This window comes from Lonchura striata, chromosome 2 (genome assembly GCF_050655825.1).
Source record: "Lonchura striata isolate lonStrDom1 chromosome 2, ASM5065582v1, whole genome shotgun sequence".
Classification (NCBI taxonomy): Eukaryota; Metazoa; Chordata; class Aves; order Passeriformes; family Estrildidae; genus Lonchura; species Lonchura striata.
This window is the reverse complement of record NC_140704.1, coordinates 131,069,561-131,092,805: the sequence shown is the minus strand read 5'-3', so window position 1 is coordinate 131,092,805 and position 23,245 is coordinate 131,069,561. Positions and strand designations below refer to the sequence as shown.

General features: G+C 34.9%; 1 protein-coding gene across 3 annotated transcripts in view; it reads left to right on the top strand.

The window, feature by feature from the left end:
• MMP16 (matrix metallopeptidase 16) overlaps nt 1-23,245 on the top strand; it is a 164,309-nt gene that overhangs the window by 60,689 nt on the left and 80,375 nt on the right. For 2 of the 3 annotated variants that reach the window (XM_077782977.2, XM_021543180.3), the window contains one exon: nt 22,098-22,246. The exons of the other annotated variant lie outside the window; for it this stretch is intronic. In XM_077782977.2, the coding sequence (XP_077639103.1) occupies nt 22,143-22,246 (104 nt within the window). In that variant the 5' untranslated portion in view covers nt 22,098-22,142. The remainder of the gene's footprint in view (nt 1-22,097; nt 22,247-23,245) is intronic. 3 annotated transcript variants of the gene reach the window in all.

The following is a 23,245-nucleotide window of genomic DNA, read 5'->3' as shown; positions in this document are numbered from 1 at the left end:
ATGTATGGAAAGGGAACAGGAGAGAAAACTTCAACTGGTTAGAATTGCATGTAATTCTTAACTTCTGTTAACTCTTTTTTTTCAAAATTATTTTTAAGTATTCCTTCACAAGTGCCAGAAATATGTGGCTGTGTGGGATGTGTAGTTCCTTGGAATTACACATTCTTATATCAGAGTTTTCAGTTTTCCGACACTTCAGCTGTGTCATTTCTGCTCTGCTTTTGCTTAAAACAATACTGAAGTGTTGCTGGGTTGTATTGTACAATACTACTCGAGAATTATTGGTCTGTTTTCAGAGTTGAGTCTTTTAATTCTATCTATAGAATATAGCTGCATATTATTATACTTCAAAAGCAAGGTGAACATTGCATTATTTTAAAATTAACTTCTTCACAAGATTAAAAGAGAGACCCTTACAATTGAAATTTAGATTTCTTCTGTCCTGTTGTGTTTCTGGACTTCTTTTTCTGCATCTGTACTAAAAATGATATTGTCAAAGTAGCTGGAACTCATTCATAAAGTGATCTGCCTTGACAGATGTACCATCTGGAAGCTGTTACCTTTATAAAGTGAAGGATGTAATTTTTTTTCTAAGTAGTAGAGATTTTTATTTAGTCATAACTGTAACCAAGGAGTGCATAGCACATCTGAAGTGGGGGAGGGTGCAAACATCCCTTCAAGCCAGGTTGGTTTCTCAGGAAGCTGGTGTCAGAGCACAGGTGAAGACTCCATGTGGTGTGCTTTGACTTGCGCTGGTTGTCTGTGATCTCAAAAGACTTTTAGGACAGCAGTGGCTTTACGTTTCTTTGCCTATGTTTTCTGCCAGTCTTTACTCCCCTTAGCTGGGGCTGGTGAGAGCTTGGTGCAAGCTGTCAAGATCAGAAGGCTGAATACATTTCATGCTCTAAAAATGTATTGGGGTCTCCATTCATCTTGACTATCTGGAAAGCACTGAGCTAAAACAAGAGTGTACAGTGCTTGCAGTATTTATGATTGCACAATAGATGGGGGCACCACTCTAATGCAAATATTCTAGTTGGACTTCTTCATGACAGCTGTGGAGCTGCACACTACCAGCAATGGGCTGCAGCCAAGTCTGAATTGGTCCTGCGTATAGCAAAACCGTCTGCTGCTGTTGTTTTAGTCCAGAACGATGATTGCCAAACTGCAGCATACCTTTATTCACAACTCAGACACCATCTATTCCAAAGTAGCATGCAAAACAGCAATATGACATCTTGCTCCTTTATTCACAGAGGAGATGAATGACAGCTGGTAGCCAGTAAATGGCCCCACCTGTGTGTGTGTTTGGCACAGAGATGTGCCAGCTACTACCATCACCGTACAGAAGAGGTGGGACTGGAGCTCTCCTGAGTGTGTGTGTGCGTGTGTGACTCTGCCCTGACTGCAAGAGAGGCTGCTCATACAGGCCACATGTAAGGGGGAGAGCCAGAGAGCTAAGGGGCATTTCCACATATTTTACCAATAATTGTCTAGCTTTCATGTGCTACGTTTTGTTTAACGAAGCCTATGGCATAGATGATGGTGATGTTGTAAAATACATTTATAGTTTAACTTAATATCAGCCTTAAGGGATTCCTCCCTCCCTGTCATTCTAATGGGACTTAGAAATACTAAACTATCATGCATGAAGAGTGGTACCACACTATCCACACTGTGTCACACTCTATATTTTCTTTGGAGTACTCATTTTAAAGCATTCTTTAAAATAGGGGTATATTTTAAGTGACTAGCTGTTTATACTCATTAAGTGGCACTACAGCAGCTAAAAGATGTGATAATCTTTAAATCATTCTTATCAATTTTGACTCATCTAACCACTGTAAATGTATTTTTTAGGGTTGGTGAATGACTATCATAGATTTGAATGTCTTCATAGTCCAGTTTTATTTCGTGTTTGTGCTTCTACCTGTAGGCTGCTACACTAGATTGGTTGCAGGAGACCATCTAGTCAGCATGCTAAATATTGCTATTACTGAATTTTTCTTTGAGTGCTAGTAAAATGAAAAGGAGAAAAAGCTATGCATGGATTAAAGCATTAGAGCATGTAGTACTTCTGGAAGTTATTATCTTCTTATTGTAAGTTACCTTGGTGGTTAAAAAGATATCATGAAGTATTTAAAGAACTAAATAAATTACTTAATTCAGATTTACTTAACTGCTCCATCCTGCCAGAGAAAAAAATTTCATAGTTTATGAATCACTATTGTGCATAGTATTTCAACAGTGGAAGGTAATGAATGAGTTAAACCTAGTGTATTATAGCAGTTCTTGATATTGGTTTCAATAAAGCACTTTTTACCTTTCTGTCATGTACCTTCTACTGTTCTTTCCTACATAATTTTCCTTAATTTTGCACAGGGTTCGTTGCATTCATCCTTATTTCCATGTAGTGTTTGTACTTGAATTTTTCATAGTTACCTATGAAAGTAAAAAGTTAATGCTGAGCTTCCTTCAAGACTCAAATGTCACCAGATTACTGTAGTTATTTTTCTGACATGTCCATGGAAAAAGTTGAACTCTGAGCAAAGCAAAGTGTGAGTAATTCTATCTTGCTGTCACATTTTGAAGAGCCACACAGAAGGTCAAAGTGTTCCTGCAGATCAAAAGCTCTGAAAAGTTGCTGAAGGGCATTGTCTGCATAGACAGGACTGAGTAACTCATGAAGGAATAAAACAATTAAAGTGGGTTCATGGCCTGGGGGTTGTTTGACTGAACAACTTTGTAACTAATTAAACAGAATTTAAGCTTATACAAATTTTTCAAATAAAAATAAACATAATTTTAGAAATACTTTGAGGCATTTTTTGTGCTATGATTTAAAGAAAATGCTATTTCCTGAAGTACTTTTTTCTGATAACTTTTCTAATGCCTTCTTTCAACAATGTCAAACAGTTTGAAGTAGTCTCCCAAACTGGAGTATTATGCAGATTTGAAGGTGACAGCAAAAAAAAAAAATCAATATTTGAAAACATGTTAGTACTTATTCATAGTATACCCTGATATTGCATGATTGATCAGACTAAAGGAGAGTATTTTTTTCATCCAAACTGCTGAATTTTGTTGTGATGGATACGGCAAGCAAGGTTATTCTTCTACATTGACCTTTCTAGAGCTGAACTTGTCAGATTCTCATCACAGATGGCATTGCTTAGAGGTTCTTTGTCAGATCTCTTGTCACTGAGATTGTGTTTGAATTTTAGGTCAGTAAAATATAGGCTGATGAAAACCTTGAGAGTTATTTGGGCATTATTTGAAAATGCAGCTCTTAAAATCATCTATGCCATTACTTATTCTGTATCAGAAAGTTGATAATTTTTTTTCCAGCAAAAATTCATCTGAAATAAAAAATGCCCTTCCAAACATTAGTCATATTTTATTTAAATTCTAAAAATACTAAAAAAGTATTGTTTAGCAATTCTTGATCAAAAAGAGAGCAAGCAGTTGACACCAAGTCTGACTTGGTGCTGCTTTTAAGCATTTCACAAGATTAAACATCTGGTAAAGCCACTTTAATCCCAATTTTAATAATATCCCATTTAGATAATGAACTTCTGACTTCCATGTGCTTGAAGCTAAACTAAGCCTTTTCTCATGTGTGAGCTTGCATGAATCTGTAACACACAGGGAAGAACATCTGGATCTGGATTTAATTCCATGTTTCCACAACCAAGTGTTGAAAAAATAACATAAACTTAAGACTTTGTGTTTGCAGTTCATTTTATTAATTGGATGACAATTATCAACAAGAGCTTGAGTGTTACAAGCAACATTAAAAGCATTACTTATGGTGAAACATGCACTTCTCTATGTGTACAGATTTTGTTGCAAAGATGGAAGATATTGAAAGTCAGGCCATTGTTACTGGGCTCAGTTACAGTAAAGTGATAGTATTTAGAGTGGCTTATGGGTCTGTAGGGCTTCTTGCTGATAATAGGACATGAAAAATTCCTGGTATGAGCAGTACAAGTGGAGCATCTCTGTCTAAATTTAAAGCTTCTGCCTAGCTGCCAATTTGGGTCATTATTTTATGTTGTAAAAAATTATCAAATGTATACCATAATAAAACTTAATTTTACAGTAAACTGAAATGCAGTATGTTTAATCAAATGAAATGCATTTTAAATAATAGAACAGGGGTAAAACTGCCTGTGAAGGACAGTAAGCAGAGTCAAGTGATAATCATTAAAATATTTTGAAACTGTATTTTGAAACTGTGAGACAGTTCATGTAAAAGTAATAAAAATAGAATGCAGACACACTGTGAAATTCATAACTCAGTTGTATCTGGCTACAAACACAGCAAATGCATATCAGGTATTTTAGTTTAATCAAACTAAGTCTGTCTGCAATTTCATTGGGAGAAATCCATGCTTTTTTGTTTTGTTGCATAATTAACATAAAAATGAGAAACCAGTTGTGGTTTCAATAGCTAACTATATACTTTTATTCTTTATATACATTGTATTATTAATATATATGGACATTAATATTGTTTCTATTCCTTGTTTTCATCAATGGAGATTTTTAAAACATTTTGTAGTAATGGCCAATATAAAATTTGGACATGTGCAACTATCTGTGAAGATATGCATTTTATATGATTTTGTATATATTTTACAAATCTTCAGATTAGTTATGAACAAGTTTCCTATTGTATTTTAAAATGGCTTTATTTGGAAAAAACCATTATGCTATAATGATCCTGGCCAGAAAAGCGTGATGAAAAAATACTCATAATATGTAGCCTGTGTACAATTCCACCTGGGTGACTCAGCTGTCTTCCATAAAAGGCCTTGATTTAATTTCTTAGGCTTTTGATTTTAATGAACATATTTCAATATTATAATTTTTTGCTTTCAACTGACACTGAATATGCGTTCAAATCCACTATTGGATTTCTCACTCTGCCTCTGAGTAGCTGCTCTAGACTTAAACAGCTTAAGCTACTATTTGAGGACTTTTGAGGATTTGTTGTAATTATTCATGTTATTCTTCCTTTTGTGCCATCTATGAGCTCTGCAAAACCCTAGACACATTCCAGATTTCACATATAAGGGTGTGGAAGACAGTTAAATTATAAGCTGGTTTTGATCACAAGGGTGAAAGCCTCCCTAGGTAGCCTGCTCCCCTATATAGGACCTGGTTTTTACTTTTCCATTGTTATGTTCTTTTTCCTAATTTTTTTGAACATTTTAAGTTGTTCATACTGATATTCACTGTAGCATATCCTATGTGCAATCACATGTGAAAATGTCAGACCCAGGAAAACAAGCTGATGTAATGTGATAAAGTTGAGTATTAGCAGGGCTTAGACTGCAAACAGAATTTAAAAAATCATGTCCCAGATCTGCATTAATTTAACAGGTAAGGGAGAATAGAGTATTAATCATCATGGGTTATAAAACACCTTCAGCTTCCACTCACAACTATGGACAAAAGAAGTTTGTTTGTGTCAGTTACTCTCCTTAGGCTTTGTCAAGTTAAAAAAGCTCTTTGAGTAGCATGGTCTTTAAAAAATACTTAGCTAGTAGTAAGGAGTCATCAAATTTTCCATTGTGTTTTTTTAAATAAAGCATTTGTTAATGATCTTATAATATTCATTGGCTCTTTTTTAGCCAGTCCCTTTAATAGACTGTTAAACTACAGGAAAGTTTGATGTTTCTCTCATCTGGAGAAGTACTACCATTAGGAAGTATGATACCTGGAGAAGTGGGAATGCCTCCACTTTGGCACAAGTAACAGTATGGGCTTTTATTCCAGTGGTTAGAATAGAAGAGAGGAGAATAAGACCAAATGCTTTTGATTTCTCTTCCTGTGAAGGAAATTTTCATGCATACCTGTGTGATATGAAGATCATTCTGAATAGCAAAAACCTGAATTCAAAGCAATTTCAGGAATCTGGGATGATGCTTATGGTATACAAGGAAAATGTGTTTGTCTCCAAAAATAAAAGGGCTGAGGTACAGATAATGCACTAAGAACAGCTGCCAAATCTACAGTTCTGCAATAAGGTGTTTAAAGGAATCCTGGGGTACATAAGTTCAAATGACAGCGTATTTTAATTGTTTTATTTTCTCATATATAATTTTTTATTTCCATAGGTTATAATTATTCATAAAAATAATTTACAGCATGCTAGTTGATACTGCATATTTTGTAATATTAGCACAATATAAATATATTTACTTTATTAAGAGTATGAAAAATTTGCAGTTGTTTTAAGACATTAATGTATGATCCAAAGTAGACTTTGTGGTCACATATGTATAGGTAGTGAGTATTACAAGAGTCACAGGTGCAGAGTTTTAAAGCTTATTATTTAACCATTATGGGGGTAATTTTTAAAATAGATATTTAAATATGAAATAAAGTATTAATTAGCTAACAATTAAATGCAACTTACCAAATTGGCTCTAATATCTGAATAGGGATACTTTATAACAGTATATGTATAGTAAGTATAGAAAGTGTACTTTTGTACATGTGGTTCCTTTTGCAAAAGATTTCAATTGTCCTGAAAATTGTACCTTTTTGGGTATTTTTATGTATTTTACAAATAATTTAGTCAAACATCAAGGTGAAAAGTAGTTTAATCAACTTAAGGCTTTGGAAAGTATCACCATGTTTGTTCTGATGGACCAGGAGGAAGCTGACTTGGTGTCCAAGAGTTTTCTGTCCTCTCAGTCTCCTATCAGAGGTTTAGGGAAGCAGTTCCTTATCTATGGAAGGAGATTACCATTGTTTCCTCCATCTGATCTGCTCTAAGAAGAAATCTTTTAAAACTGCAAAATATTCAAACCAATTTTTTTAAGACAATGTAAGCTGTATGATAGAGCTTTTATGTGTACATGTCCATGGCATTTGCCTTTCTGTAATAAACCTATTCCAGTCTTGAGTGGAAATTAAATTCTGAGTATTTCAAAATTAAATTATGTACCATTTTAGAAAGACCAGCTACTCTAGAAATCTTTTAGAATGACAGAATAATCCCTGAGGGTACCAGATCCATATTGAATGTGGAGGTCCTTTAATGAGAGTTTACAGCAGAATTTTCAACACATGATATGAGAGTTAAAACAGTGTTTTGGGGATATTTCAGATACTTTCCTGCTGTTACAAGTTTTCTATATTTTAAACTTAATAAGGAAAAAGAACATAAAAAGTAGCATGAATAGAAGAAAAAATAAGTCTTGCCACGTATTTCTGTTAAAATGTGGAATTGTGCACTACTTGGTGCTATCTAAAATGTTTCGTGACCTTCACAAGCTAGGGAAGAGACTTTATATATATTCTTCTCACACTGATTAGTGGTATGGATTTTACAATATTTAGTTCAAGTATTCCGTTATGAAAAGTGGCATCTACAAAACTTGGTGTGTCAACTGTCCTATGTGCCCTACAGAAACCAAACAAATAGCTCATTTTGAATCTGCAAGCAAACTGTAACTAATAATCTTTGCATCATATGTCAGAAAACTGGCCTTGATTAAGTTTGAAAGGATGTATGCATATATTCTACATGTCTAGACCTTGTGTGCACAATAAAGTCATTTATGCTGATCCAATACACCTTCAGAGGCCTCAGTGGCAGACTTTGGTCCGTTTCCCTCAGATCCCTTTCCCTACAAAGCAGTTCAGTGCTCACTAAAACCACATGAATCTTTTGCAGATCCTTCCAGCCCCTTACTGGTCTATACTAGTCCCTCTCTTGACTTATGTCCTGCTTTTCCTCATAAAGGCTTCTGCACTGTCCCCTGGAGGTTTCAAATGCCAGACCTCCCAAAGTCTCATGATGCTATTGCTTAAATATACAGTTTTTTCTTATGGAAACCTTTACCACTTTGCTGTCATAGCCTCATGTGTTTTGTTGGAATGAGATAAAGTGAACAGGCACGTAAGACAAACTGGTGATCTCTAGATCATGATATCTAAAAATTAAAATCTAATAGCTACTTCCATGGTGATTGTACCAGTAGCCTGTCCCATCCTCCTCTTCATGAAAAATGTTATCTCTGAGGAGATCATTAATTCTAGGAGGAAAATTATGTGGAACCTTTTTCTCACAGATGACTGTTGATCATCCTGCTTCAATAGTAAAGGTTATAAGACTTCCCTGAACTAATTCTACTTTGCAATAATACACACCATTTAAGGAAATTACACTCCCTCTCGATTTTCATCTTCCCAGTGAAAAGAAAATTTCTTAAAATGTTGAAACTTATTCAATTAGCCACTTAACCTTGCAAGACTCTGTTAAGAAATTTATGGTGAGATTTTGCATTGAGAGAGAGAGGGATATTTAGAGAGAAAGAGACAGGGAGAAGTTATTTGCTGAGTCCTGTAGTTCTGTTCTCAGCATGTGTGGGTTGGAGTGAATGGTTGTCAATTTATTGAGGGTGGCAGGTGAAATTCAGTGCTGATGGGGTAATGCCTGCTAGAGAGGATCATTTGAACCCTTCACACACATTGCAGATCTCTAAATTAATTGTAGACACTGAGGGAAGAGAGTTGGACAGTGTTTTAGACAGCTCAGCAAACACAGCCATTTATTGTGCTACAAAAGGAAAATGCTAGGGCATTTAAAAACAATTCTAAAAATCCAGAAATATTGTAATATCATTAAGATATTCTGTTACTATCTTCTTGCATACTCTTTGTTAGGTTCTGAGAATTTAATTTCAGAAAGTGATTAATCAAGAAAAGACAGAATTTTAGAGAAGTGTGAAAGGAAATTTGTATATGGGAATACCATTTTATAAAATTCTGTATTAATATTGTTTCCTTAAGAATAGGATCAGCCTTAAGAATAATGAAACTGAATTCTATTTATGTTTTCAAAAGTTCATATGGATCAGTTGAAGCAGACAATAAACTTAGATATGAAAATTTTTTTTTAAAAATCAACATTTAACTGATTGAATCAATGAATTTTCTCAAACTGAATTTCCTTAGATTGGAAGAAAGAAGAAAGATTATTTTTAATGAAAAATTACTTACAGAAAAAGCTATAGTAGCAAGCATATATTTAAAAAAATTAACCTTAGAGTACATATGATGCTGGTCAATTGCAGAATTTTAAGGTAAGTAAGGAAGTAGTTCTTGATAAAAATGGGATTTATACTGCAGATGTTTATCATACAATCATCACCTTTAAACAGTGTGAAAACATAGTTTTCTTACCTGTAGAAATTTGCATCTCTTACTTGTAGAAATTTAAAACACATAGCCAAGTTTCTAAAATTAATTCTACTTTAGCTGTTGTGCAGAAAAACAGCAGAGCAACATGAAAATATTTCTTCCATGATGTCCATCCCCTACTGAAAGACCTCAGTTGGAAATATTTTGTGTATCTGTTCTGATTTGGGATAGAATGGACTAGAATAATGAATCTTAAACAGTTGTTTCCACATCAATCAGAATCTGAATGTTTTGTTCACTATACATGGGTCACAGGTTGGAGGTTTTTTTGGGTTCTTTAATTTCAGTTCTGTGGTACCCTAATCTGTAGAAGAGCTTGATGTTTGCAAAATTCAGGCTTTATTTCATTCCTGACGCTGTTTTCTCTCTTTTTAAACTTTGTTTTTTCCTTATTTTTTGTGTTGATTTTTGTTTTGTCGGGGTTTTTTAGTGGTTTTTTGGGGTTTTTTTTGTTTGTTTTCAGTGCAACAAACTTACACTGCTCCTTTTTCCTAAGGTTTTTTCCTTCCAGTAGAAGCTGAGAAATACAATATTCAGCTTGTTCACTAACAACTATTAACTCAATTAGTATATTAAAATATTTTTTCTTGTTTCTAAGAGCAAAAATGAAAAGTAAAAAGTTTAATTTTCCTCTAAAACAGATATATGCACACAGATAAACAGTTGTAAACACCCTTGTCTTTAATATTTAAAATCAGTTCTCACTTGCACTTTGAACCTCTAAAAAATGTATACATACTTTTGTAAATTTGAATTTAATTGCTGAATGCATTAAACAAGGTCTAATTTTGCCTCTAGTTTATGGTAGACCAAGTCTAAAAAGGCTGAACTAAAAATAAATTAATATCAAATAAAATGTGCTTGGGATGCTTAATATTGTATTTGCAGAATTAAGGTACTAATGTCATTACTATGAGAATACAGGACCTGTGATAATTATTAATTGCAAATGTAATTTTAAAAATGTACTATGTTACTTAATTTCATAGAAGATCATGTCTTTTGGAAGAAGAAAACAGAAAATCATACCATATTATTTTCCCTGGCCTTTTCTGCTATTGTGATTCTAGCTGCATGCTTGATCTAGAAAACCAATGTATTTATTAAAAAAACCAAAACCCCAACTTCTAAAATATCTGGACTTTGCAAATATTACCAGTAATGAGTGTAAGGAAATTATTTTCTTCAACCAAGTTATTTTTTAATATATATAAAAGTATGGATAAATCATAATCTTATTTTTGGTTGGAAGTGACACAATTGAGTTGAGCTGGATACTGAGTGCTCTAGGCGTCCATCTGAACCTATGGCTGCTGAGAGCACTTAGGGATTCACAGCATCAGGTCCTAATTAAGCAAAGCTGAAATTGTTCTACAACATTTTAAAATTGCAAAATACATTATCGTAGCCCATAGAGGAGCTAATAAAAAATAATCCTGTGGCTTGCTTTAAGCAATTACTCTACATCCCTTTCTGTCTGCAGGAATCACCTTGTCACATCCCTCACATGAATCAATCTACCACTTCCCCTTCCCCCCTTCTATTTTTGTAATTCTGCTGTTTAACAAAAATAGAATTTATAGGATGACATAAAAATGAGAGTTGCAGATGTGCTGAAATATATTCTGTTTTTCTGCTACTTGCAGGAGGCTTACAAACAGCTGGTGCATTACTGTACTGCAAGAAAATAGACATCAAATGATTTATAAGGATATTTTTTGTCTTTGTTAAAGTAGGAGGCTAATAGACCAAGACTGAGTTGGTCATATTCTGCCATTAATTTACACATACATTGTTTCAAGGAAAAAAATATTTTGCCTGGGAATTTATGTGTCTTTATTATAACAAACAAGATAGTTTTCACTATGCCTTCTGTCTTTTCTCCTTCACCTTACTATCATTGGCAGGAGTCAAAAGCTATTAATTCCAGTACTGAATTCACCTTTTTTTGCTGCATAAGATTTGAACTCTGTACCGAAAAGCAACTGTATTAATCTACTGTGATCCATGCTAAAGCATGATCAATGAAAAATATGTGATCATTGCTGAAGATGAGTAAAAAAAAAAGGTAAAAATGTTTACTCAGTATTGTTGTTACCTTTTTAGCTGTAGGGCACTATGTGGCTTCATTTGAACCACACATACCAGTGGAAAAGATAGGTGTAATTTGCATAAACTATCACAGAGAATCATTAGAACAAGCATGTATAAATGGCAGCACTAGGTTCTGATTGATCCCTGCCCTCGCCGTGGCAGAGGCATCTCCCACAGGCATTTTCTGAAGAAGTGTTGGAAATGAAAGTGGGAAACATTAATTATAGATCAATATCCAATGGAAACTTGTACTGGAACAGCATTTTCAAAACTGGGGAATCAGTCAGAAATCAAAACAGTATGGGATAGAGGACAAGCTATTTTTTGTACTGTGTTTTCCTTTTCACCATTAGGGCCTCAGATCAGATACACTCATTATGTAGCTGAATTGACTGAGTTCATTGCAAAACAGTGGCTGAACTGGAATGTTGTCCATCTTCCTTATGAAGAAATCATACAATTCAGGAAATGTACTTCCTTTTCTTTATTAGCTCCCTGGCCTCCTTGCAGATGTTATGAGATTTTTCTTATAAATGTTCTGTTGTAGTATTTACTTTGGTTTTGTTTTCATTCTGCCATATAGACCAAATAAAGTAATTTGAGAAAGACAGAATTATCATTTTTTGTTCATTACATTTTCTTCTTGTCTATCCCTGGGAAATGACAAACTGCTATCATGCATCAATTTTATGTATTTACAAAATCCACGTTCATCTTCTATCTACAGATTTCTGCAGGAAAATATAAATCAGATTTTTCAAAGAGCTATAATAGTGCTGTAAGTATCACAAATCTTAGACCAGTCAAAAAAAGGAAGTATTTCTAAAATATGCAATGACATCCAGCAAGGAAGTTCAGGACCTGAAATTTTGCATCTTACATATCTGACTTTGAAAAGCAGAAAAAAAAAAAAGTTCAAGTTGCAAGTGGATATCATGTATATTTATATATTTACATTTAAAAATTCTTTGGACCGTGGTAAACAAACATACTGGGATAAAGTTTATGTTGCTGATAGTTACGACATCATTAATTGCTTAAAATACATAGAAAGAAATAAAAGTTATATTCATCCAAATAAAGGAACTAACTGATTCAGTTAAATACCTCCTGTTTCCACAGAAGGCAGCTTTATTCTTGACTTTGGCATAGCCAGTTGGTTTTCTACAGACAAACTTTTAAACACTGCTTATGTGTGATAAAGTATTAATTTACATGCAATCTTATTTATAAAGATGTAATAAAAAACCTACAAAGTATAAATCAACAAAAGCATGCATTGTGCTGTTGCATTTCTATTCTTTAACGCAATTTTTCTTTAACTCATAATATAAGACTATTCATATTATTGATATCTATTCAGTAAACATTTATGTAGCTATTTAGTGGATGTTTCAGTGGTTCAGAATATGATGCTTCTTATGTTTATAAAATGAGAAAAAACCTATTATAATGAAGAAAATTAAATAAATGCAAGATAGATAAAAAAGTTTGTTCAAGTCACACATCCTTTAGGTGTTTACATTGCATTTCATCTATTTCAGTGTTGTAAATTGAAACTGCATAAATTACAATAGTAAAGCTATTTTATCTAATGGATTGAAATACCAAGAGCCAAATATGGTTTGACTAATCATTTCCCCAAAGGAACTTTGTAGATTGACCTTTTCCTTTTTACAATGGTCTACCTTCCTACAAGCCTTTTTAAAGTAACATACCACCATCTGTTGGTTTCCTACATAAAAGTTTTAGGACAAAGTTTTGGTACTTTTGTAAAATTATTTGAAACAACCTATTGGGATATATAAAAAGGAAAGTGATCATTACTGTATTTTTGGTCAATACACTTCTGGTTTTGTTTTTGTTTTGATTTACTTCACAGCATGTAATTTATAATTGCACCATAGAAGACAGACATACCAATTAACTAAGTCTTACATCAGTCTTATAGTAGTACACAGTTTCTGTTTCTGGTGTCACTGCTGCTGTTAATGGTTTTACAGCCTATAAGGAAATTTTTTTTTTTTTTTTAAGTTTTAGTGATGTGTACACATCCCATATGGTTGCCTGCAATGATATTCTCAGAGCCTAAAAAATATGTGGTCATTTCCAGCTAGCGCCAACCACTTGGAAACTTTCTCACTTGTAGGATGGTGATTGAAGGAGTGAGGCAGTCCTCATGAATTCATGATGTAATGCACTGCTTAGATTGTTTAGAATATGTGTCCAAGGAGAGATAGACTTTCTCTTGAGAAATCTAAACCAGAAGAAACAAAAGTTCAAGCAAATACTAAGCTGTAGGATCTATGCAGCAAATTTTGTTTCCCTAGTTGTTGTTCAGTTCACTGATTGCCTTTTTTATAAGAATAAACAACTCTGCCCTAAAATATCATGATGCTAAGCATAGTTAAAGTTATGCCATCAATATATATTTGGATTAGATGAAAATAATCAGTTTGCAAGTGAGGTATAGCAAAGCTTAGGGGTCAAAGAGTAATACCAAGGCAATGACCAGAGTGGTGACTTCTGGAATGTGGTGAAAGGACTTACTGGGAACTCTTGCCTTTTTTTTTATATATATCACCAGAAAACAGTTGCATTTATATATTGATTGATATGTTCAAAGCCTTGTCTAAATACTTGCAATGTTGTGAATAAGAACATTGGGAGGCATCACTCATTTTTGCTAACAAAAAGTGAGTGATGATTTTCCAAGGAACACCTCATAGGCCTTTGGTTCAACCAGAATTGCTCTGACTCCAGACTAATCATTGTTTTTGTTATATGCCTATCACCTTGATGTAGTCAGTGGTTTTCTGGGATCCAGGCGTCTGAATGAACTCCACGGCTACATATAATGAATGAGTCACAGAAAATCATAAAAGAAAAAACAAAATCTAAACTCAGGAAAGATCAAGAATGTTCTAAGTAGGAACACATGAATAACTTCTCAGAAAATGCACAAAGAGGGACAGAAAGAGGCAAGAAACATTAAAGCAACTGGAGGTTATGGAATCTTGTGGGCAATCTCCATTCCCCACAATATTATGGTTATCAAAAGAGTAGACAATTCTTTCTAAAAGTATACAATTGCTTAACTATCAGGCAGAAAGTTGCAATGTTGCACCCATGTTCTTTGTTAGTTGGACATTCATAAACCAGAGGTGTTATTGGCTATTGTAGGAAGAGAACTCTGTCCAACCCCCTTCCTAGGACCATATCCAGATGGCTTTTGAATATCTCCAGGAATGGAAGCACCACAACATCTATGGGCAAATCTGTTGCCAGTGCACAATAAAAATGTGTTTCCTTAGACTGGAGAAGGAGCCTCATGTGTTTCAGTTTGTAGCCATAACCTCTGGTCATGTTACTGGGCACTGTGGAAAAGAGCCTGACTCCATCTTCTCTGCTTCTTACTTTCAGATATTTCTGTACATAGGTAAGATTCCCCTGGAGCCTTTTCTTCTCTAAGCTGAAAAGCCACAGTTTCCTCAGTCTTTCTTCATAGGAGTGATGTTCTAGTCCCTTATTCATCCTCATGGCCTGATAAGTTTTTTTTTTTTTCTCTTTTTGGGACCAGTTAGGACAAATTCAGTTAGAATATTCAGTACAGCATTCTTATCCCTGCAGAGCACTTAATATTTTTCTAAAAGCTATAAAAATTCTAGTAAGAAGCAGAGACAGAGTCCTTTAACATGAGCTGTATGATTGAGTATTTACATCTACTAGAAGTTTTATTTGCAGAAATATTTCCACTGGTCTGGGCCTCTGCCAGACTTTGCTAGAGATTTTTGTTAGTGATTGAAGAAAATTTCCCTGAGCAACTAATGAATAAGGTCCACATTCTGAAGTCAGTTATAAATATGTTTGAGGAAATGATCAAGAGTTTTTTTCCAGGCCAGGGATTTGTGTCAGATTGTTATGCCACTAACCCACTCTCCACACAGACAGTAGAAATAGTGAATAAACAATGTAGTTTCTGCCTTTGGAGCTGAGTAGTGTCTAATCTCTGTTCCAGGCATATTTCAGTTGCTGAAGGACAGTGCTTTATGTAGACCCTACATCTGCTGCTTACTGATACATTCCCATCTGCCTGGGATCTGTAAATGGCTCTGGCCTGGTGCTCCCAACAGCCCTTTTACAGCTCCCACTTCTGCTGTTCTTAAGCTACATTGCTTTTCCCATGTGTAAGTGTGGGAAAATAAAGGAAATTATTTAGAATATTTTAATTAACTTGAATTACAAATGAGAGGAATTCAGAACTCAGTTTTAAATACATTTTACCTTTTTACTTTTGTCACTCCTTGGATGTCAAGTTTGAATCAAAGTCACTTACAATGCAGAGCTTCTGGCTTTAGGCTGCAGCCTTCATTCTTGAGGTGCATCTCACTGAGGAGTACCCTTTTAAAATTATCTGTGTCACCATACATGTGAGTGGAGAAATTCCAGATTTTCACCTCTCTGCTGACATACAGTATCATGTGTTAATAAATCTAGTTTTGTACTGTTGGAGACTAATATGGTGAGATTATTCAGTTTCACATCTATTTTGTAGCTAGAACACAGAAAAATCAATAGGCAGATACAAAATAGAACAGTGGAGGTGCCTCAATTAATTTTGAACTGACTAGCTGCAGCAACACTGAACCCAATGAAGCCAAATTTATTCTCTTCTGTGACCCACTTTGAGGTAAATTCTGCTACTTCTAGTACTGTATCTAAGTATTTACTGTTGTACAAGCTGGAACTTAGACATCCCACAGACTTGTCTGAATTATTAAGTCCCTTGCTAATTTTTGAAATCCCTAGTGAAGATTATTGTGTCTAAGAATAATGTGCCAGTGTCTAAGAATGTATCAGTGTCACATGTAAATTATTTCTTGTGAATTATTATTTCACAATAATTCACAAGAAAATAGGTTGGTCACTTTCTAGTTTATGTCGATGGAGAACGAAATTTTGCAAGTTTGTATTTTGACCTTTTCTTTCTGGCATTTTCAAAGCAATAAAAAAGATAATTTCTTGGTCTGAAGATGCTTCCTTCATTTTAATATCTTTTCCACACTACTATACAATCTACAAGAAATTGATATATTTGCGAACCTCACTGTACTCTGAACATGCAAACTGGTTTTGGTTGTTAAGGATTAGTTATCTCAACTTAAAACCATGGGTAGTAAACCAGTCATGACCATTAGACTTCTGTTTTATCTATCATAATTCTTATTTTAATTCTGTAGACATTAGTGATAGACTAGGTAGACTCTCCTGAAATGTGTGTGCTTTTTCTTGGAAGTATTTTTCTTACATGCATCATATACCCATTCACATCAGAGCATTCTGTTAAGAAGAAAAAACGCCACTGATGAGGAACTGCTGGCACTGGAGGCAAAAGGAAGGAAAGACATCAGAAGATTTCATGTAATGCTCTGTGTAAACACCTGGGTTTATTTCTGGCTATCTGTCTATCAAATTGTCACTGAAAAGTCTGTATTTGCTGAAATAGGTAGGTCTGTAATTAAACCACACCATTAGCTATGATTATTTGACCTAAATTAAGAAATAATTTGGTCATATGCATACTAATTCTAGAGCTAGCTTATTTATCCTTACTATAGTTAAAGCCTTCAATCCTGTTCACAATTACATCAGCACTTGAACTACTAAATCCTGGGTGATCTCTGTAAGTTACAAGCATAAATGTGTGCTTTTTGAAAATACAAATCTCCTGAATTACTCAGACACTTAAAATCATTTCACTTATAGTGTGAAAGTGTATTAAAAAACAGAAGTCAAAATATTTTGAAATTATGAAATATCACAGTTTTACTCAGTGCAGATAGGAATTCTGCTTGCAGATAAAATCTAAAAGAGGAATAGGAATATATGAATAATAATTATATGTAGCTGCTCTACTGAAGATATTTGTGGATTTGTTTTTATTCGTGCTTTATTAGACTGATTTACTAAGCCTTCGGGTTCATAGGACATAATTGTATTGTAGCTTATACTGTCATTCAGAAACATTAATAATTTGCTGCTAAGTTTTCTTCTATCTTAGAAATCAGTAATGTCTCTGAAACTCTGATTATCTTAATAATATTCTTGTTTCATCTTTAATGATAATACATCAGTTTTCCTTGTTCTTAATTAGAGTTTGGTGTTAACATACTGTTTTAAGATCAGTCTTTCTTCCTAAACTAGCAAAATCTGAATGATTAAGATTCCTTGGTATGTTTAATACACTTTGTTAGCCCATTCTTTATTCTTTACAGGTGAAAAAAAAACAGCCATGGGAAAAAGTTCTATCTGTTCCATAGCCAGATGATCCACATAGCATAGCATAAGTTACAAACTAAAATGAAAAGACTTTTTCATCATGTCATTGAAAAACCCCAAACCCTAGGTATGTAATCAATGACATCCAAAATCTGGAAGGTAATACAGCTCATGTGCTGAGCACTTACAGGTTCCATGGATGCCTGCAGAAATGTTGGGTCCTCAACAAATTCCTGTCATGTCTACAGATTTCATCACCCATGGATTCTGTTTCTCATTTCCTTTATGATTATGAAAACAGAAGGTGGAATTAGGCTGAAGAAACTTTTCTGGTGGGAAAAATGTGTGAAACATGGGTTTAAAATTTTAAAATGTTTAGATGAATGGGACATAAGCCTTGAAGTTCTGTTATGGAATAAAAATATTTTTAGGGTAATTTTATTTTTTGTTTTTTCTGGGTTTTTTTTATTTTCTTTCCAAAATGAAATATTTTGTGTCCGTGTTTTTCTGAATTACTCCTAACAGTAAAGCTAAACTCCAGTGTTCGTTAATAAGTCAGCAATGGGATTTAGCATAGAAATCTACTGCAAGAAGATGCTTAGTAAAGATAGACTTTAGCTTCAGGTTCTCTGGAAGTTAATGGAGATAATGAAATATGATTAAGCAAAAGAAGTTTCTTTAGTTCATTTTTAAAATAGTAGAAAGAATGACTCACATCAGCAAGTTCAAATACATGAAGGGCTGCTTCAGAGGGGAAATGAATAATTGATTTCCTTTACCTGTAGCAGGTAAGATAAAAAGTTACAGGCTTAAGTTACAGGCTTAAATTCTAGTAAGAAAGATTAAAATCTAAAGGAAACCTCACAGCAGTGAGGTACTAAAGCACCCTACTAGAGAGGGAAATGGTGGAACCTGTTGCCTTCCAGAAGTGTTTTTATGCTGTTACCCGAGAGATAGCATGGATCTTGTTTTGCAGCAGGACAAGTCCTGCCCAAAAACTTGACTTGAAGTAGCAGTATTTTATCTTCTTAAATTGTATAAAGGAATGAAACCTATCACCTGTTTGGGGTCTGTGCAAAGGGTTCCATTGGCATCCAAGGAACTGCATGTTAGATGGATATACTTTACTATTTCTTTGTTCCAAGACCAATGATTTCCTCAGAATGAGGCTTGCCAAGACACTGTCATTGACTAATTTCAGGAGAGGGGAGGGAAAAATTTTTCTGTGTATAATTTCTTTTATAGCTTGCCTCAAAAGTACAAGACCAAGAGAATTTTTGTTCCTTTCATTCTCCTTCTCATATTGTTTCTTTTCCTTTTTGTTGTTTTGCCTACCTATATATTATCTGGGCTTAAAGTTAAGCTTCTCCTCTATAGCTCACAGCATTTGGGCTATGAACAATAAAATCTGTATTTATTTATACTTATTATATTTCAGTTATCTGGTAGTCTGAGCCAAGGTCCTTCCAAAGTTTCTATACTTCGTGTGAAAACTGCAGAACCAGATTTTCTGTCTTTTTTCTTGTTTCATAATCCTTTCTCATAAGGACAGAGTAAAGAAGTTTGTAACACTAAATGCTACTAGCTCTCAAACATTCACCAGCCTGGAGGTCAATTTGTCTGAATTTTCAAAAAGAAACTTACTTTCAGAGTGTCATCTGACTTTCCAGTATGTTGGCTGTGACTTCTAGTCTATTTTGAAGTCTGAGGGAAGACCCAGGTGGTCTCCTTTCTTTGTTCAATGATTGGGGGTGGCTTTCAGGCATCCTGTACTTACCTCGCATGTAAGACTTTTTAGATAGAGAAAGGCTATACTGTCCTCTCCTGCTGTTTCTAAGCCAACCCTCTTTTCCTTTTCTGCCAAGTGTCTCTGCAGTGGCACTCTCCTAGATTCCAGTTTGTTCTCCCTGCCCCACTTCTTCCATGAGCAGTAGTCCCCAAGATATTTTTTTCTATCTCTATATTAACAGCTTTTCTAATTGAGATATCTGAATGTTTAACTTCTGGCATGTTTTCTTTCTTGCAATCCCATACTTCTGACTTCCTCAGTTATGCTGCAGTGAGGGTGGTTTTGCATGGTGATAGGTGACCTCCCAAGCTTACCAAGCAATTTTTTTCTGCCCTTAGCACCTGAGAGCTTCATAAAAATCCCTAGTCTGTATCTGCATACCAAATTCTTGCTGAGAAGGTGGCACCATTTTACATAACCGTGATATGCTACTCAGAACTGTTTTTCTTCCCTTACTATTTGTTTTGATATCACTGACTTGAGAATATGAATATGAAAATAACTCCATACTTAAATGTTCTCATTGTAAACATTAATGCAAAGAGATTCTGCATACTACGCTGAAGTCAACCCATTCTGTGTCAAACTTATTTATTTATTAGCTCTGTGGTCTTGTTTCCACTTAGTACATTGCTTTTGCCAACATTCAGGCTGTCTGGCCTTTCAGAGCTATCTTCCAATAATGTAGGGAAGAACAGGCTTCATCTGCAAAGTGGTACATAAACAGTTATTTCTGTACTTACCCAAATCTTGCACACACTTAATGTACACAAGCTCTCCCTTAAAACTGCAAAGTACAAGAAGGTATGAATATGTAAAGTTGTATGTAGGTACTGATTGTAGCAATTCACTTATATTGTAAATAAAAATGTTTTGCCATTTATTAAACAACATTTTCTTTTTCTGAATGGTTCCTGTATGTAGAGATAGTGTGAAGGTGAAAGACTTTAGTCTGGGTCTTAATCCTGTCTATACCTCCCTGTCCTGTTGTATTTCCCTGTTGTGTGGAGCTCACAAACAGGTTGTGGGCTTGATCCCTGTGGGCCATTCACTTAAGAGTTTGATTCAGTGATCCTTGTGGGTCCCTTCCAACTCAAAGTATTGTGTGATTTTGTGATTTTGTGGTTGTTGAGTTTGTGTGTGAGCTGCACAGGTAAATGTGTGTTTAAGATAAATATATTTAAATTAGAAATATCTGAACTCATAACTGAAGATTTCCACAATCTTTAATTCCAGTTTGATCTTTTACTTACTCTGAGCCAATGTTCACCTATAAAGCACATTCAGTGTTAGTAAAGTGAACCTTAATAATGAGTTAATTTGAGGTGATCATCTTCACTGTGTTCATAAAGGGGGAGTGGATCACAACCATGGTTAACCTGTTGCAAAACTGAAATGGTGGACTGAGAAAGATAAATTTAAAACTGAAAATAGATCCATAAGCTGGTGTTAGGCTGCATATAAACAGTGTAAACACAAACAGGTAAAAACCCAGAAGTGTTGTATGAGGCAGAGAGAGCCCACAAAACACTATAAGGTGTGGTGGGTGGATATCATTCATTAATGAAATAATTCAGAATCTGTGAATTGTGAAGTGATATGTTTGAAAGAGGTAGCTGAATCAATTTCTTTTTTTTTTTTTTTTTTTTTTTGTTAATGAGCAGAAGATCAGATTAATAGGGTCACAAATATTTTGTTACTGGGGGGAGTGAAATTGCAGCAATCCGTTTTAACTGAGTGTCTTGTAGATTGGCAATATATGTACCTTTCATTCTAGTGAGTACTTCCAACCCTCAAATGAAAAGACATTTTTAAAGCTGTGTCAGTGCCCTCACTTCCTCAAAAGTTTTTTACTGTTTTCTTTATAATCTTGATTTTGAGAATGCATAGAAACATGATAACTGCAGCTACTTGTTTATGAAACATTGCCTCAAGAGGACAGCATGTTTCTGAGGGCTTGTCCAAGGGTTCTTAAGATAGTGGCTTTAATGCATAAAGCTTTCAGTAATTTGGACCTGACACTTCTACACAATTGAGAGTGTAAGCAGTTGTCATCTTGATTTAAAAAAGCAGTTCCTCTTCTGAGAGAATTTTCTCTAAGTGAAGGCAGACTCTGCTACTTCACTATGTCCTGGACAGCTGCTTTGCCTATAAGGATGTGATTTTGATATTCTTCTCAGAAAGCTGAATGTCTCCCTACCCTCTCTTTCATGCTCTTCGAGAGACAATAACAATTTAGTGTAAATGTGTGAGCTATTGTGGATTTATTATTGTAGATGGTGAATATTATTATGTGCCCTGTGGGCAGTCAATTGAATGTGGCATATATTGTAGATTTATATCTTGTCTGCTTAAAACTCTACTTAAAGTGCCTAGAGACAGGGTAAGGTGCTTAAGTTGTAGCTTCAAATAAATAAATAAATACATTAAATAAATAATTGAAGCAGGCAGTTTCAGATAATGAAGAGAGATGGCTTCTGGGTAGAAAACTCTGTCTTACAACAACAAAATCTTTAATAAAGAAGGTGAAATAAAATTCCCAAAGAATTTCTAATCTGCAGCTAAAACAAATAAAAAACCCAAGCACCCAAACTAACAGAACATATACTTGGTGAATTAGAAGCTTCTTTGTGTATAGTATACAACTAAACGTTAGGGAGCATTTTATTTACCTCTATTTTCTATTTAATAGCCACTGCACTTGTCATTGCAGGTATGGTTACAAAAGTATGGCTACCTTCCACCAACTGACCCCCGAATGTCGGTGTTGCGCTCTGCAGAAACCATGCAATCAGCTATAGCTGCCATGCAGCAGTTCTATGGCATTAATATGACAGGAAAAGTGGACAGGAACACAATTGAGTAAGTAACCAGTACTGAACTGCTTTTGACTTTTCTGTTTCAAGCAGGGTAAAATAGAGCTGGGAAGCAGCAGTGTAACTGGAGTATCCAAATAGTGTTGCAGCTTCAGATGGGGAGGTAAATTGTTTCTCTCTTCCTTGCCTTTTCATTTTCTTCAGCTTTTTTGTTTCATGGTAGCAGGTCATCACCTGCCTAACTGCTATCTGCCTTTGGGCAAGGGATTGTAAACAAGATGTCCCAGGGTTACCTAAAGTAAGGGCCAAAGGGTTATCATTGTGGAAGGGAAAAAACATTTTTTAAACTGGCAAGAATACATGAAATGTATTACAGCTGAAGGAGTCTTGTTTTACTGGAAAATCTTTAGTGTAAATTTATTTATTCTTATTTATTAAATTTGGCAGGATCCACCGGCCCATTTGTTTAGTGGTTTCTAGTAACAAAAAAACAGCTGTCATGATTTTAACATGCAGTAAAACTGAATTAGTTTTTCATGCCCTTTTCAATTCTGAAATTGTTTTAGTCTCTCATTGCCTGATTTTGGTGACCGAATGGACACCACAGAGAAACTCTGCAGAACAGAGCTATTAAAGGACACTTTCAAACAACCCTATACTATGCAAAATTTTTAAATTGTGCCCCAAAAAATATAATAACAAAGACTATTAATACATAATTAAGAGAATGTATCTGGGATTAAGACAGCAGGAGCAGGGCAGTGATCATGCCCCTATACTTCATATTGGTGGGGCCACTCCTGGAATCCTGCATTCCATTTTGTGCCCTTCACTGCAAGGAGGACATTGAGGTGCTGGAGTATGTCCAGAGAAGGGCAATGTAGCTGGTGAAGAGTCTGGAGCACAAGTCCTGTGAGGAGCAGCTGTGGAAATTGTGCCTGTTTAATATAAAATAAGGAGGCTCAGGGGGACGTTATCTCTCTCTACAATTACCTGAAAGGTGGTTGTAGCCAGGCAGGGGTCAGCCCCTTCTCCCTGGTAATAA